Here is a 13,505-nt window from a genome sequence, read left to right as displayed (position 1 = left end):
AAAATTATTATTTTTAAATATTATAAAAAAATAAAAAAGGAGTAAAATAAAAAATAAAAATAGTATTAAGTGGATATTACATTAGTTAAGACTTTAAGTAACCTGTTTTAAAATAAAATAAAACAAAACCCTTAACTTAAATTATTTAAATAATACAATTTAAAAAAAAAATAAATTTTTGGAACCCATATATTGAACATTTGTAGGGGTGTAAATGAGGGCAAATTATTAGGTCCGGTCAACTGACAGAGAGATACATCCGGATTTATCTCTGTCTACAGTAAAAAAACAGTCAAAACGCAACTGCTATAGTAACTATACTTTGACTGCACTTTACTGTCGAAATAGGAAAATCCGAATGTATTTTTGTAACAAGTGACGAACCTAATAATTTGTCGTAAATGAGTGAGTCGAGTAGTAAATTAATAACAATATGGAGCTCGGTTCGTCAGAAAGCCATCTTAAACTTGAGCCTGAGCTCCAGTTGAGCTCAAAAAATGGAATTTTTATTGCCTCAGGTTACCTGACGTAGAGATACATCAGGTAGCCTATAATATATCGCCACGTGCTCTTATTTTTTACCGTGCAGCCCGACGACCCAACCCGGAACGAATCCGGGATTACTATGTTCGCGTATTGCTCGGTATTTGCTCGGTATTGCTAGGTACTACTTGTTATTTGCTCGGTATTGCTCGGTATTTGCTCGGTACTTGCTCGGTAATGCTCGGTATTTGCTCGGTACTTGCTCGGTAATGCTCGGTATTTGCCCGCCTGGACGCTCGGTACGAGGAGGTTCGTCCCGACACAGAGAGTGAGAGAGAGAGCGACGGAGAGGAAGTGGTTCCGTGCGGTCTTTCCAGCCGAAGGATAGAGCGGAGTTCTTCCTGCTTGTCTGTGCTCGTCCGAACGAGAGTAAGTGAGAGCAGAGCCGGTCGGCTTTGCCTGTGTTCGTCCAGCCCGAGCAACAAGGAAGCCCGATCGGGCCTCCCGTGTCAGTGAAACCGGGGAAAGAAAGAGCCGCAGCTGCGGTTCTACCGCTGTCGCGCGACCCAGGTGGAGCGAGGGACCCCTCAAGCGCCCTCTTGCTTACGTTTCTGACGTCCGTCCGACCAAACCAGAAGGAGGAAGAAGCTCTCCTGTGTGCAATCGAACTCAACCAGCACACAGGGATCTTTTCTCGTGCAGTTCTCCCTACCTTTTTCTTTGTTTCTCTCTGAAATTTAAGGGGGCTGCCATTTCTTCCTTTTCCGAGCAAATACCGAGTAGTACCTAGCAATACCGAGTAGTACCTAGCAATACGCGAACATAGTAATCCCGGATTCGTTCCGGGTTGGGTCGTCGGGCTGCACGGTAAAAAATAAGAGCACGTGGCGATATATTATAGGCTACCTGATGTATCTCTACGTCAGGTAACATGAGGTCAGGTAACATGAGGCAATAAAAATTCCAAAAAACGAGCTTGTCCCGCTGTAAAAGAGCTCGAGCTCACGAGCTTCCGCGGTCCGGTCGTCTTCATCGCTCACAAGCGTGGTCTGGTGGTCTTCCGAGCCCACAAACTCGCGAGCCTCGGCGGTCCGGTCGACTTCCGCGTCCACGAACTCCGCGGTCCGCCTCGAATTGCGAAACAGCGGGCGGGAGCGAGACTTATGAAACTGCGGGTGGGATTGTGAAACAGTAGGGCAGGATTTGCGAAAAAGAGCCGCCGGCATATAAAGTAAACTAACGGTGTTGTTTATTACTTCATTCTGAGCTTCAGATGTCGAGGTGAAAGGTATGGCAGGTTTGATGGAGTTTTTTTTTTTGGGGGGAATTTTGGGGTCAAGGCCCATAAAAATCACTAAAATAAGAAGGGAATTACAAGTAAGAAAAAGTCACAAGAAAAAGCACCCCAACATAAGCAAAAAAACAAAAACTTATGTGAGGAAAAGGGAAAAAAAAAAAATCCCAACTATACCACCCAATTACAATTAAAAACCCAAAAAGAGCTCAAAGAGAATACATGGTAGTAAGCATATGACCAAAATGAAGCCAAAAATCAGCAGTCCACAATCCAGAACACGCAGTAGATGACGAACCAGCTGGCAACAGCAAAGATGAACACCTGTAGAAAGCAGAATAGAAAGAACAGCTCCCTTGGCTTGGTGCCTGGACTCAGAGAGAAAAACAGTGGATCGAGGGACATTTCCCTGGTTGCCCGAAGACCATCCAAGGGAGATACAAGGGAGCTTCATCATCGTCCAGGCACAGCCTTGTATCATACCCGAGGGGCAGAAAGTCTTAGAGACAGAAGAGAAATGCCAAAGAGTCCACCAAAAGATATTTCCAGAATTTCCAAAACAACTATCCACAACAAAACTACTCCAGCCAAAAGAAATACAGCTGCAGGTGAAAAAAAACTCAAACAGAGAGGCCAACCAGATGAGGCTCATTCTAGCCCAGGAGGTACAAAAGTTCATGTGCATTTTTCCAACCCAGCAGTTTTTCTCTACAAGCTCTTTTAATTTTTCTAATATGGAGTTTAATTTGGCTTTTAACATTTGCAGAAATGATATTTCTATGAAGTTCCATGTGTTCTGTCAGAGTTAGAATTTTTTTTTTTTGGGTGTAGAGGGTTAGAATTAAGTCCAAACGAAATTAACCTTTTACCATGCATGTTTGTCTTTATTATCTGTCAGCCTAGTGTAATTATGCATCCATCTGTTTTGATATGTATTTGGCTTTCGTATGCAAGCTGCTGTTACCAGGTAAATCTAAACAAACCAACTTTGGGGTTTATGAATGCTTTGTTTTCTGCATGATCTCATGAAATAATAGAAATATGCCGGCTCTATCTTCTCTCTATCATATTCATCATCATCATTAGCGTTATCTATCCTAACTATTTAGGGTAATTGGATGAGATTCAAAAAACATAAGAACACTGCATGCACAGATCAAAGTTCGTAGCCGCAAACTTAAGATGAGATAAAATTTAGACTTCATTTGTAACAGCTTTCTTATTATTTTTTAAATAATCTTTCTTACTGTTTTTTAAATCAATTTTCTAGCATAAAAAATTTTAATTCAAAAAATTTTTATGCTAAAAAATTGCTTTAGAGAGCAGTAAGAAAGCTGTCTCAAATGAAACCTTAGTCTCTTTTGTTGCAAATTAAAAAGTATAATAAACTCGCTCCAAATGATAATTTAAATATCATCAAAATTTAAAGTTTTGCAACAAATTTGCATATGGAAAAGCAATATAACAATTAGGATTAAAAAATTGTAGTTGAGAAAATTCAATTACAAAATCACTAAATAGAAGATTTAAGACTCAATCCCCGTGTAATGAGAAGCTTTAGAGTTTAGATAGGGGCGGAGAGAGGGAGGCTTAGCGGGGCACGCCTTCAAAATTTAAAAAAGTCCGCATCGGATGCTTCCTGTAAGCAGTTTTCGGGAGCCTTTAGATATCATGCTTGAATAATTAACGGCACACGCATGAGTTTATGAAAAATTGAATTTTTATTTTGCATCCAAATGAATTTTGACATGCCAAAATGACATTAATACTGGATTCCTGCCAGAATACTAAGTTGAGCAAGGAAATAAAAACCTGACTATAGGAGAAAGCCAAGTATTTGATCCTTGCTACGGTTGGAAAGCCAAATAAAAGGAAGGAAACTGACTGCAATAAAGAAGGAAGAAGTCATATGAGGCAATAGATAATAATAGTAACGTCAAATGAGCTGCAAATCAATAGTGGCATGATTTGAAGGATGAGGACACACAGTGAACAATCTAAACCCTAAACTCAGCTACAGTGCATGCAAATATCTGGAAACAAGGTGTTCAAAAATAAGGGATTCAAATTCTCTTAGATAATCCTACAAGAGATGAATCAAAGCAACTTATTCTGTTTAAACATTATTTTTATGTTTATTCAATCTTTCTTCATAATCCTCCAACATCAAATTTCTCTATTTTCTTCATTTTACATAAAAGTTGTTTTAAAAAGTAATAAAAAATCATCCTAAACGAAGCTTTTTTACTGCTTCTTAAAGCAGCTTCTTAGTATAAAAATTTAAATTTTTGTACTAAAAAGTTATTTTAAGAAGTGGTAAGAAAGCCGTCCCAAACGAAACCTTAATCATTCCTAATTTTGCTTGCCACCTTTTATATTTAGGAAATCATGTCAATGAAGCTTGCGGCTCAGGAAAAACTATCGAAGCTTATGGAATAACTAAACATTTTTGTTGTAATTTTTCTTTCTAGAATTCTGTGTCAAGGACATAATGCTTGGTTCTGCCTTATGGGTTGGTTTGATTTGCTTGTTATAACCATATGTTTAATTGCGAAACTTCTTAGTTCATTTAGATCATCTCCAACCAAGCTGCATACCATTGTATGCCGTCTGCGAATCGCAACATTCGAATTCCAATTCTCAGGCCAAAAATCGGTAGCCGAATAGTGCGACGTCACTATTGACGTTGGACTGTTCACCTACGCAAAAAAATGACTACCTTCGCACTTTGCTTAGCTTCACAGGAAGCGCGTGAAATAGGAGAGAGATGATTAACTTCGCAAAGAAGCACGCAAAAAAAGAAAATTGGAGTTCCATTGAAGATGAACTACCGGATTTTGAAGTTTTATGACATTTTAGAATAGAAAATGCGGTTTTCGGTTGGAGATGCCCTTAGAGAAATGGACATTGAATTTTTTCATAATAAATTCTATTTTTCCAAAGTGTACTTGTGAGTACCTGTACTGTAAAAGGTCATTTTAAGTTCTCCTGAATGTTACTTCTCGACTGATACCTAACTGTAACATACCAAAACGTCTCAAAAGCAACTAGCAATAGGAAAAGGCCTACAAACATGTTGAACATTCTGTGGCTATCAAATTCTTTGTACAGGATCTTCAATCTGACTGCACTTCACCCTTTCCAACTCTACTTCCAATTACAGATTTTGATTGGGAGATCTCACAGTTTAGAACATCATCAGAGCTAACATAGATGACCTTGAAAATGTCAAACTGAGCTTCATAGCTGAAGTTGCTGATGTACGGCCGGATAGTCCTGCGATAATTTGCAGTAATAAGCCATGTGTAGCAAGATTGCAAGGACTTCCAGACGTGGAGCATGGCCACCATGGGCCTATCACGGCACTGGAGGCACACACCAGCTGTGGATGCCTCGACATTATTGAAGCTCGAACGAAGAATTGCCATGCAAGCATAAGAAAGATCAGAGCTATCTTCAGAAGCAGGGACCATTCCACATAGTAAAATGGTGTCGCCTGTAGAGAACCGGGCATTTTGCTGGCCGTCTTTGGATTCTCCAGCGTAGACGCTGTAAAATCCGTGCTGTATGAGAACTGCAAGATGTGATAGGTCTTCTATGGCTGATAACTGTTCGAAGGAATGCATCAGTAAATGAAAGAAATGGATTTTTTGAACGAGGTGGTGTATTTTGAGCTCTGAACTTAGTAACTTACCAGTGTTTTATTCAGTATATGTCTGTTTTCCTCTGACCTTTTGATCCAAGCACCATACCAGACAATCTGATTTCAGAAGCGAGAAGTTTAAGAATACTTGTGCAGTGGAAGAATCAAGATTTAGGATTTGTTTGGGACGGCTTTCTTACTATTCCTAAAGCAGCTTTATAAAGCAGTAAGAAAGCCGTTCCAAACGAAGTCTTAAAAAGATTGAAAAGACTAAAAATTCGAGCGGCGAAAGTTTCATCATTGTGAACAATTATGATTACCAAGTTTCCATGAATGCTCTTCATCACTGAGCTGTAAACGCAGCCGAGATCCTCAGCTTGGAAGGAGAAACATTTCATGGAATGAATGATTTCGTCATCGAGAATACTAACCGACCGGAGCACGAAGAAAGTGAGGTCTAAGTTGTTCTTAAAGGGCACAAAGCAGGGCATGATTTCAGCTTTCTGTTCTCTTCTTCTTTTCCAATGATGATAAAGGTACTTCAGACTTTAGGAAAGAAGATGAATTGCAGAACCTTATAAGAGAAAACTAAAAGGAAGCAGCTGTACTGGTCCTTCAGAGAGAGCTTCGAAGTCATATTTGGCTGCGCTGACTTCCCGAAGCTAATCTTCACGTGTGACTTAATTCAAATGGAATGTTTGAAACTATGGGAGCCTCGTAGAATTTTGAGGTATGCGGACAAGTTTTACTTTTTGCAGGTTTAATTTGAATTTCTCTGAATGGGCTTTTTCAACTATTATTGTCGGACCTCCTGCTTAAGGTTGATCCGTTGATATCATGAATTCACTGGATATGACCGTTAGATCTACGTGCGCGCTGACGTCAAAGAGAGTGTTGTAAAAATGATTCAATCTAAAGCTTCCTTTGGAAGAACTTTCAAACTATTTTTTAGAAGCAGTTTTTTAGTGTAAAATTTTTCAGCTCCAAATAAAGTTTAAAATAGACTTGAAAAACACAGGTTCGAGTTTACCCTCATATTTTTTGAGTTGGATTTAAGATGAAAATCTTATCGATTAATTTTCGGTTTGAATTCAGATTGACTGGAAAAATGATAAACTTTTTAGGTTCTAATCTAAATTGGTCATTTTAAGGTTAAAAATGTTATGTTGATATAAAAAAATTGCATGATTTATATGATAAATTGGTAAATTATGGGTTAGATTTAGGTCAAATATTTTGACTCATATGATAATTGAGTCAGAATCAGGTAATCATATTCAATTCATATTAACTTTGGGTCTAACTCAAATCTGACTCACTAAGATTAAAACTTTAGTTTCTTTTGGGACTGCTTTCTCACTGCTTCATAAAGCAGCTTTTTAGTACACAAATTTTAAGAATCAGAAAGACAGTTGTCCGAAACAATGCCCTGTTTATATTAAATTTGTGTTTCCACGCTTTATTTATATATATATAATTGATTTATATAATTATTAAATTTTGCAATTAAATACTATATTAACTAAATGACTATCCTATGAAGATAAGATTAAAGCATAGTTTGGGATAGCTTTCTCATTGCTTTTTAAAATGTCTTTTTACTACAAAATATTCTAATTCAAAGAATTTTTTAAACTAAAATACTATTTTAGAAAGCATTAAGAATGTTGTCCCAAATGAACCCTAAGTCTTCATTAGGGATGGCTTTCTTACTGCTTCTTAAAGCGGCTTTTTAATGCAAAAATTTTAATTTTTATATTAAAAAGTTGCTTTAAGAAGTAATAAGAAAGTCGTCCTAAACAAAGCCTTAAATAATGTAGAAAGAAATGTTTGGGTGAAATTGCATGGTGTTTTGTTTGATGGAGGTTGTTCAAAGAGACTGAATAAAACAGTTTTGCATGGTGTTTTGTTTGATGGAGGTTGTTCAAATGAGTATTTATTATCCTTCTAACAAAAGTTTTCTTTGAGACAATTTTTTTACCACTTTCTAAATTAGTTTCTTTTTTGCATTTTTTGCACAAAAAAAATTTGAATTAGAAATTTTTATATTAAAAAGCTGATTTAAAAAATAGTATGAAAGCAAAGTATAATGATTATTTTTTTATTGTCGTGTTGCTTTGGGCTTATTTTAGTTTTGGGTTGGATTGTGTATGGTTTTATTAATTTGGATTTAGATTGGAAAAATATTGTGTTTGGGACTTTATAATTTGTATTTGATAAGGATGAGTTTTATGACAATTAAATTTATTTTAAGATGAGTAGTGTGTATGATTAATTAATTAAAATTTATACTACACTTATATTGAAATTACTATGTTGATGATATTGCTTATACAAAGCAAATTATTTCTAGTTAAGTACTCTATTTAGTTTTATATTTGTTGCATGCTATAATATTTATGAATGTTGAGCGAGAAATTAATGCTATAGTTTTATATGAAGATTATATGCGCAGAAATTAGAGTTTTTATGTGAAAATTTTAGAAAGGGAAAAAACATAGGATCTGACATAATTGAAATGATTCTGTTAGTGTATATTGTTGGTTACAAGTGATGTATTTTCGTATAATTGAGAAAGGTGTTCATATAATATAGTAGATATAAACTGTATATGATGGATTTAATGTTAAAAGTTATAAAATCATTGAGATATTAGGGTATTTCTAAGAGTTATTTATGATATATTTGATTGTTCGGAAAGAAAGTTATAAGAGCATTGAGATACTAAAGTTGTTTTTAAGAGATTATTTATGATATATTCTATCATTCTCAAATGAAGTTATAAGTGCATTGAGGTATTAGAGTTATTTTGAAGAGATTATTTATGGTATATTCAAAGAATATGAGACCAGAGACCAAGGATTTTAGAATAATCCTTATGTTGACTTGTGTTGGCATTATTGGCGTTAAAGTCGACAGGAAATAGTAGTCAAACAATGATGGTCAAAATGCTATAGCCAAGCAAAGGTAATTAATAGATCGTAATCAAGCAAGAGTAGTTGGGTGATGTTTATTAGACAATGCTGGTAGAGCGACTATTGTTATTGACAACAAACTTTGATGCCGATCATCATGCAGAGCTCTCACCAACTCGAAATTTAGGCTAATCTCCAAGTTTCTAAGCTCCATCCCTCTTCACATGGAGAATAGTTATACATTATTAAGTGACATTTTAGTAAATTTAGTCAAAATCACAAAATTCTCCATTAGATGATCCAAGTTGATCCCCTTGTTCATAGGTTATTCTTTCAGCATTTAAGTAATTGAATGTCCTTAGAACTGAGTGATATTGGACTCGCTAGAATAATCTTACCGAGGCAATCATTTTGATTATATGTACTTAAGATTTAAAATCATTTGGTCATTCAATTAATATTACAAAGTTTTAAATGTATTTTAAGTTGGATTGGATCACTTTTGACATTGATGAGTTTGTTTCAACAAGGCATTTAAAACAATTATTAGTTTGGTGAACATCAAGTTCGAATGTGTCACGTCCTAAAATTTAAATTTGAAAAAATTGTCTATTTTATATCTTAATTAATTATAAATCACTAATCTCATGAATTTAATAAAATCAGCACATGCAACTATAAATTATATACATCAAAATATTATATATTCATTCCTTAAAATTCACATACAATAATCAGGGACCCAATTTACAACATCACTCTATCAATTATCAATCCTGGTTACAAAAGAATAAAATCAAAGTACAAAGATTAAAACTAAATATGTAAGGCCTAATATGCCTCACTCAATTGGATTCTATATTCTTCCTGAAAATATATAACACCACGGAGCGAGCTAACAACTCATTATGTTATTAAAATATGTAGCTACAATTAATGCTCAAATGAAATAGTATGCATGTAATCATTTAATCCATATCAATATAAACATATAATTGTAAGAATATGTAGCAATCAATATAAGTAGTACCATTTCATATGAATAATGAAAATCAATACAAGCTATATAACTTATGATCAGTTATCATACAAAAGATTAGTGTATTTTGTTATTGCTATACTCATGTCAAGTACAACACAACAGGACTGTTACTTTATATATATATAGACACACACACACACACACACACACACACACACACACACACACACACACACACACACACACACACACACACACACATCTTCTAAGCCCTAATATTCACAACTCTTTGAGAGCAATGGAAGAGCGGAAAAAAGTGGATAAAGAAATAACTACTTGATGCTCAAAGCTCCTCGAAATGTGCTCTGCTAGAGTTTCTGGATGGTGCCGCTCCCTTTATCGTTGTGTCCCTCGCTTCTCAGGGAAGTTTCGTGCCCTAACTCTTGTGGTTTTGTTATTTTTTATTTGAATGGAGGGCAAACGTCTTGGGGGTCTTGGTTTTTTGGCGGGCAATCCCACATCTCGATCTTTTCGAGAGGCTTTATTGGGTTCTTCTCCTTGTTCGAGCTCTAATTTTCCTGACCTAAAAATTTCATCTTTTCGTGGGTTGCTGTCGCTTTGGATTTTCGATGAGGAAGTTCTGGCTCTTGCAGCTCCCATCGAGTTTGTGCTTGTTGGTAAATTTCCGTCTCATAGGCCTTCGCTTGAGGCTATTCACAATTTTTTCTTCAATCTCAAGCTCAACGATGAATTCTCGGTCACTGTTCTTAACCCTAAGCATGTTCTTATTAAGCTTGAGAATGATTTAGACTACTGCCGTATTTTTTCCCCTACTTTGCGAACAATTGTTTCATGAAACTTTTCAAGTGGTCTCCTATCTTTGATGTTGAAATTGAATCACCTATTATCCCTATTTGGGTTTCTTTTCCCAATCTGAGACCACATCTCTTTGGCCATGAGGATTCTCCATGGACTCGATTCCATGTTCAGTAAACCCCTTAAAATTGATCAGGCTACTTCCTCTGGTAGGCAGTCGTCGGTTGAGCGTGTGTTGGTGGAATTGGATGTGACCAAAGTTTATCATGAGAAGGATTGGGTTGGCTCCGAGGGCATGGGTTTTATCCAAACGGTTGATATGGAACATTTTCCATTCTATTTCTCTCACTGTAAATATTTGGGTCATTTGAAGCTTGAATGCCCTCTTTTTCATCCCTCGTTGCCTCATGTTTCGGCGGAGGTTGTTTCTCCTATCTTTGAGCCGACTGTTAAGGATATTTATTTGGCTCCAGTTGGTCTAGTTAGTGATTTACCTGTTTCTTTGCCCTTTATGGGTCCTGCTGTGTCGGATAATGGTATCGTTGGTTTAGCTTATGTTGTTTGTGATCCTGTTGAGCTTGTGTCTATTAGAGTTGATTTAGTTATTTTTGAGGTTGTGGTCCAGTCTTTAGCTCCGGTGGGTTTTGGGGCTCAAGGTGTTGAGGTTTCTCCTGTGACTCCTCTTTCTCATACTATTTTGGTCGATTCAAATGTTGTGTTGGTTTTTTGTACCCAGTATGCTAATGCCAATAATGTGGGTGTTTCTAACCCCGAACTCTCCATGTTGCCTGTTGTATTGGGGATTTGGTGGTTTTTGGTGCTGTGGTTGGTGTTGTTTCTCCTAATGTGCCCTATGCCATTGTGTCTGCGAATGATATAAATTGTTCTGTTAATCTTATTGATAGTCCTATTGGGGGTGTGGAATTTTCTGGTGAAAATTCAGCTTCTTAGCTGATAGTGGTGATATAGAGTTTTGGCTGTTGGTAAGGAGGCAGGTGTTGTGACGCAACTGGTGGAAGTGCCTGTTTCTGTCATTTCAAATGCTAATTTATTACCTTGTGTTAATAGAAATTTTGTTCGGTGGCAAAGTAATTGGTTGTATGATGACATGGCGGTGAATTGTAGGGAAGATTTTATTGCTAGTAACTTGGAAACAGGTTCGCTAGATAATTCTGGGAGGCTTTGTAAATGTATATCCAAGAAGAAATGACTCTCCTTTTTTTTGTGTGGAAGTGTGCATCTTTCTATTTTATGTTATGTTAGTTGTGATGCTGGTTTTTACAGTATGGACAATGAGGAAGCAGCTTTGATGTTGCACCTTGGATGACCAATATTGGTTGGCAACCTTGGTGGTTCGGCTCTCTGCTTCTCGATTTGGATGTTTGGTCTGATCTCCTTGAATGGCCCCTCCTTAGCAACTAGGTGTCGATCTGAGTCCGCTATTTGCCTTTTTTGGCTATCCAACTCTAATTTTGTTCATGTGCAGTTGTTTTCTTCTTTTTCGTTGATTGTATTCCTATATATAAAACATTTATATTATATTAAATAATAATAATTTATTCAAAATAAACATATTTTTTAATATATATTTTATTGTAATTTATATATTAAAATAGTATATAAATGAATATAAAAATTTTAATATTAGAAATATAAATACATAAAAATTTCATGAATATATGTAAATCCATACCCCGCTCCCTTTTTAGCTTTTTTTATATTCAAATATCTATGAAAAAATGTGGCCATAAAATAACTTATCAAATATAAAAATATCTGACTTCCCTATCTGTAAGTTTCCTCTTAAAACTTAAAACTGAACGGCTGACATTGACCACTAATATATAGTGACACTCTATAATACTCATAGACATTAATCGTAGCCATTATAGAGATATGTTTAAAATGCTTGCATGACTTGTATGGTGCCCCCATATGAGTGTCACAGTCAAATTCCAAGAAATTTACTTTTCACGTGGTGGCAAAGAAAGGATCATATATAACATTAGGAAAAAAAGATAATTATATATTATGTTGTACTGTGGTATCATATAAGTGACCTTATCATGTACTATGGGACTTCCCATAGCCATTTAATGTTTAATTTGCAAATGATTTTTTGATGCAGCATAATCTCAAATTTTTCATAAACCACATACTATATGATTTATGAGAGCATGCATTGAATTAAGCATGAAAACTACATCATCATCATCATCATCGTCATCATCATCATTCTTCACAAAGTTCAAAGCATAGGGAATTATCCTTGTATGGCTAACCCCTATATAATTGAACATGTTGCATAATGTGATGCAATTCTCCTTCCTTATAGAACTTAGGCTTCGTTTGAGAAAAAATTATTCTGTGTGGACCCCAAATGGCATCCGAAGACCAACTAGAACGCGTCACATAACTTTTTTGCCCTGTACTAGGTGACGTGGCACGTTCTAGTTGATCTCTGGACCTTCCGGTGTCCGCACATAATAATTTTTCTCGTTTGAGACAACTTTTGACCACTGTTTTTTGCTACTTTCAAAAAAATTGTATTGAAAAACTATTATAGAAAGCAATAAGAAAACTGTCTCAAGCTAAGCCTTATATGACCCACTCCTTTTTCTGCAAGGAATATATGATGATATAATATGATACAATTTATTTTATTGGCAATAGCGAACAATCCATCCAAACTTTTCCTCGAAGATTCATCATTGTTAATAAAGTAGAATGAGAAGTTCGATAAATTACGTAATTTTGATGTCAAAACTGATGACCATATCTAATTACAACAGTTACAGACTTCTTAATTTGTTGCAATATTATGCTCTTTCTTTTTAGATTATAACCAGCTGATAACCTGTAATCCACCATGCCTCATTGGTCTTCCCACATGCCAATGCATTATTAAGGTCAAAAAGTTCCACATTGGAACAATATATATATGACACTAGGATTAAAGGTCTATTATGAGAAAGATGGAAGTTTCTCTCCATATTTATCCTATCTTCTACAAATCAACAACATTATTAAAAACTATCAACAAGATAATGACAAGGAAAAAATGGAAGTCTCTCTCCATACTATCTTCCTCATCACATCATAGTTTCATGAATAATTTTTTTTTATTAAATCTTAGGAATCATTTCGGTGAAGAGGAGAACGATTAAATTGATAATTGAGGTTTCGTTTGGGACGACTTTCTTATTGCTTATAAAGCAGCTTTCTAGTTTTTTTTTTTTTTTTACTAAAAAATTGCTTTAAGAAGCAGTAAGAAAGTCATCTCAAACAAAGCCTGAATCAAATTGATGAAACAATAGATTTATTTGGTTTGATTTGGGTCCGATTACCTTTTTTTTATAATATTGCATGAAA

The 13,505-nt window shown here is 35.6% G+C and overlaps 2 protein-coding genes across 2 annotated transcripts; one reads left to right on the top strand and one right to left on the bottom strand.

Moving 5' to 3' along the window:
* The first annotated feature begins 1,766 nt into the window (after positions 1–1,766).
* LOC114580031 lies at positions 1,767–3,006 on the top strand. The gene is made up of 2 exons (XM_028696464.1): positions 1,767–2,442; positions 2,544–3,006. The coding sequence occupies exons 1-2, from the start codon at positions 2,067–2,069 to the stop codon at positions 2,558–2,560; spliced, it is 393 nt and encodes a 130-aa protein (XP_028552297.1). The 5' UTR covers positions 1,767–2,066; the 3' UTR covers positions 2,561–3,006.
* Positions 3,007–4,674: 1,668 nt separating this feature from the next.
* LOC110093318 lies at positions 4,675–5,946 on the bottom strand. Its single transcript, XM_020818162.2, has 3 exons — positions 5,741–5,946; positions 5,472–5,537; positions 4,675–5,385 (listed from the first exon to the last, which is right to left on the bottom strand). Exons 1-3 carry the CDS (start codon positions 5,909–5,911, stop codon positions 4,894–4,896), a joined length of 729 nt encoding a protein of 242 aa, XP_020673821.1. The 5' UTR covers positions 5,912–5,946; the 3' UTR covers positions 4,675–4,893.
* Between the last annotated feature and the right edge of the window lie 7,559 nt (positions 5,947–13,505).

This window comes from Dendrobium catenatum, unplaced genomic scaffold (assembly GCF_001605985.2).
Source record: "Dendrobium catenatum unplaced genomic scaffold, ASM160598v2 fragScaff_scaffold_743, whole genome shotgun sequence".
Taxonomy (NCBI): domain Eukaryota; kingdom Viridiplantae; phylum Streptophyta; class Magnoliopsida; order Asparagales; family Orchidaceae; genus Dendrobium; species Dendrobium catenatum.
Note: the sequence above shows the minus strand (reverse complement) of the source record. Positions and strands in the feature narration are given on the sequence as shown.

Excerpts from the sequence above, each read along its gene's own strand:
- LOC114580031 (XM_028696464.1), top strand. The coding sequence starts at position 2,067 with ATGACGAACCAGCTGGCAACAGCAAAGATGAACACCTGTAGAAAGCAG.
- LOC110093318 (XM_020818162.2), bottom strand. The coding sequence starts at position 5,911 with ATGCCCTGCTTTGTGCCCTTTAAGAACAACTTAGACCTCACTTTCTTC. Across the intron at positions 5,538-5,740 it reads AGAGCATTCATGGAAACTTG|ATTGTCTGGTATGGTGCTTG; the intron begins GTAATCATAATT and ends TTCTGAAATCAG. Across the intron at positions 5,386-5,471 it reads ATATACTGAATAAAACACTG|TTATCAGCCATAGAAGACCT; the intron begins GTAAGTTACTAA and ends TCCTTCGAACAG.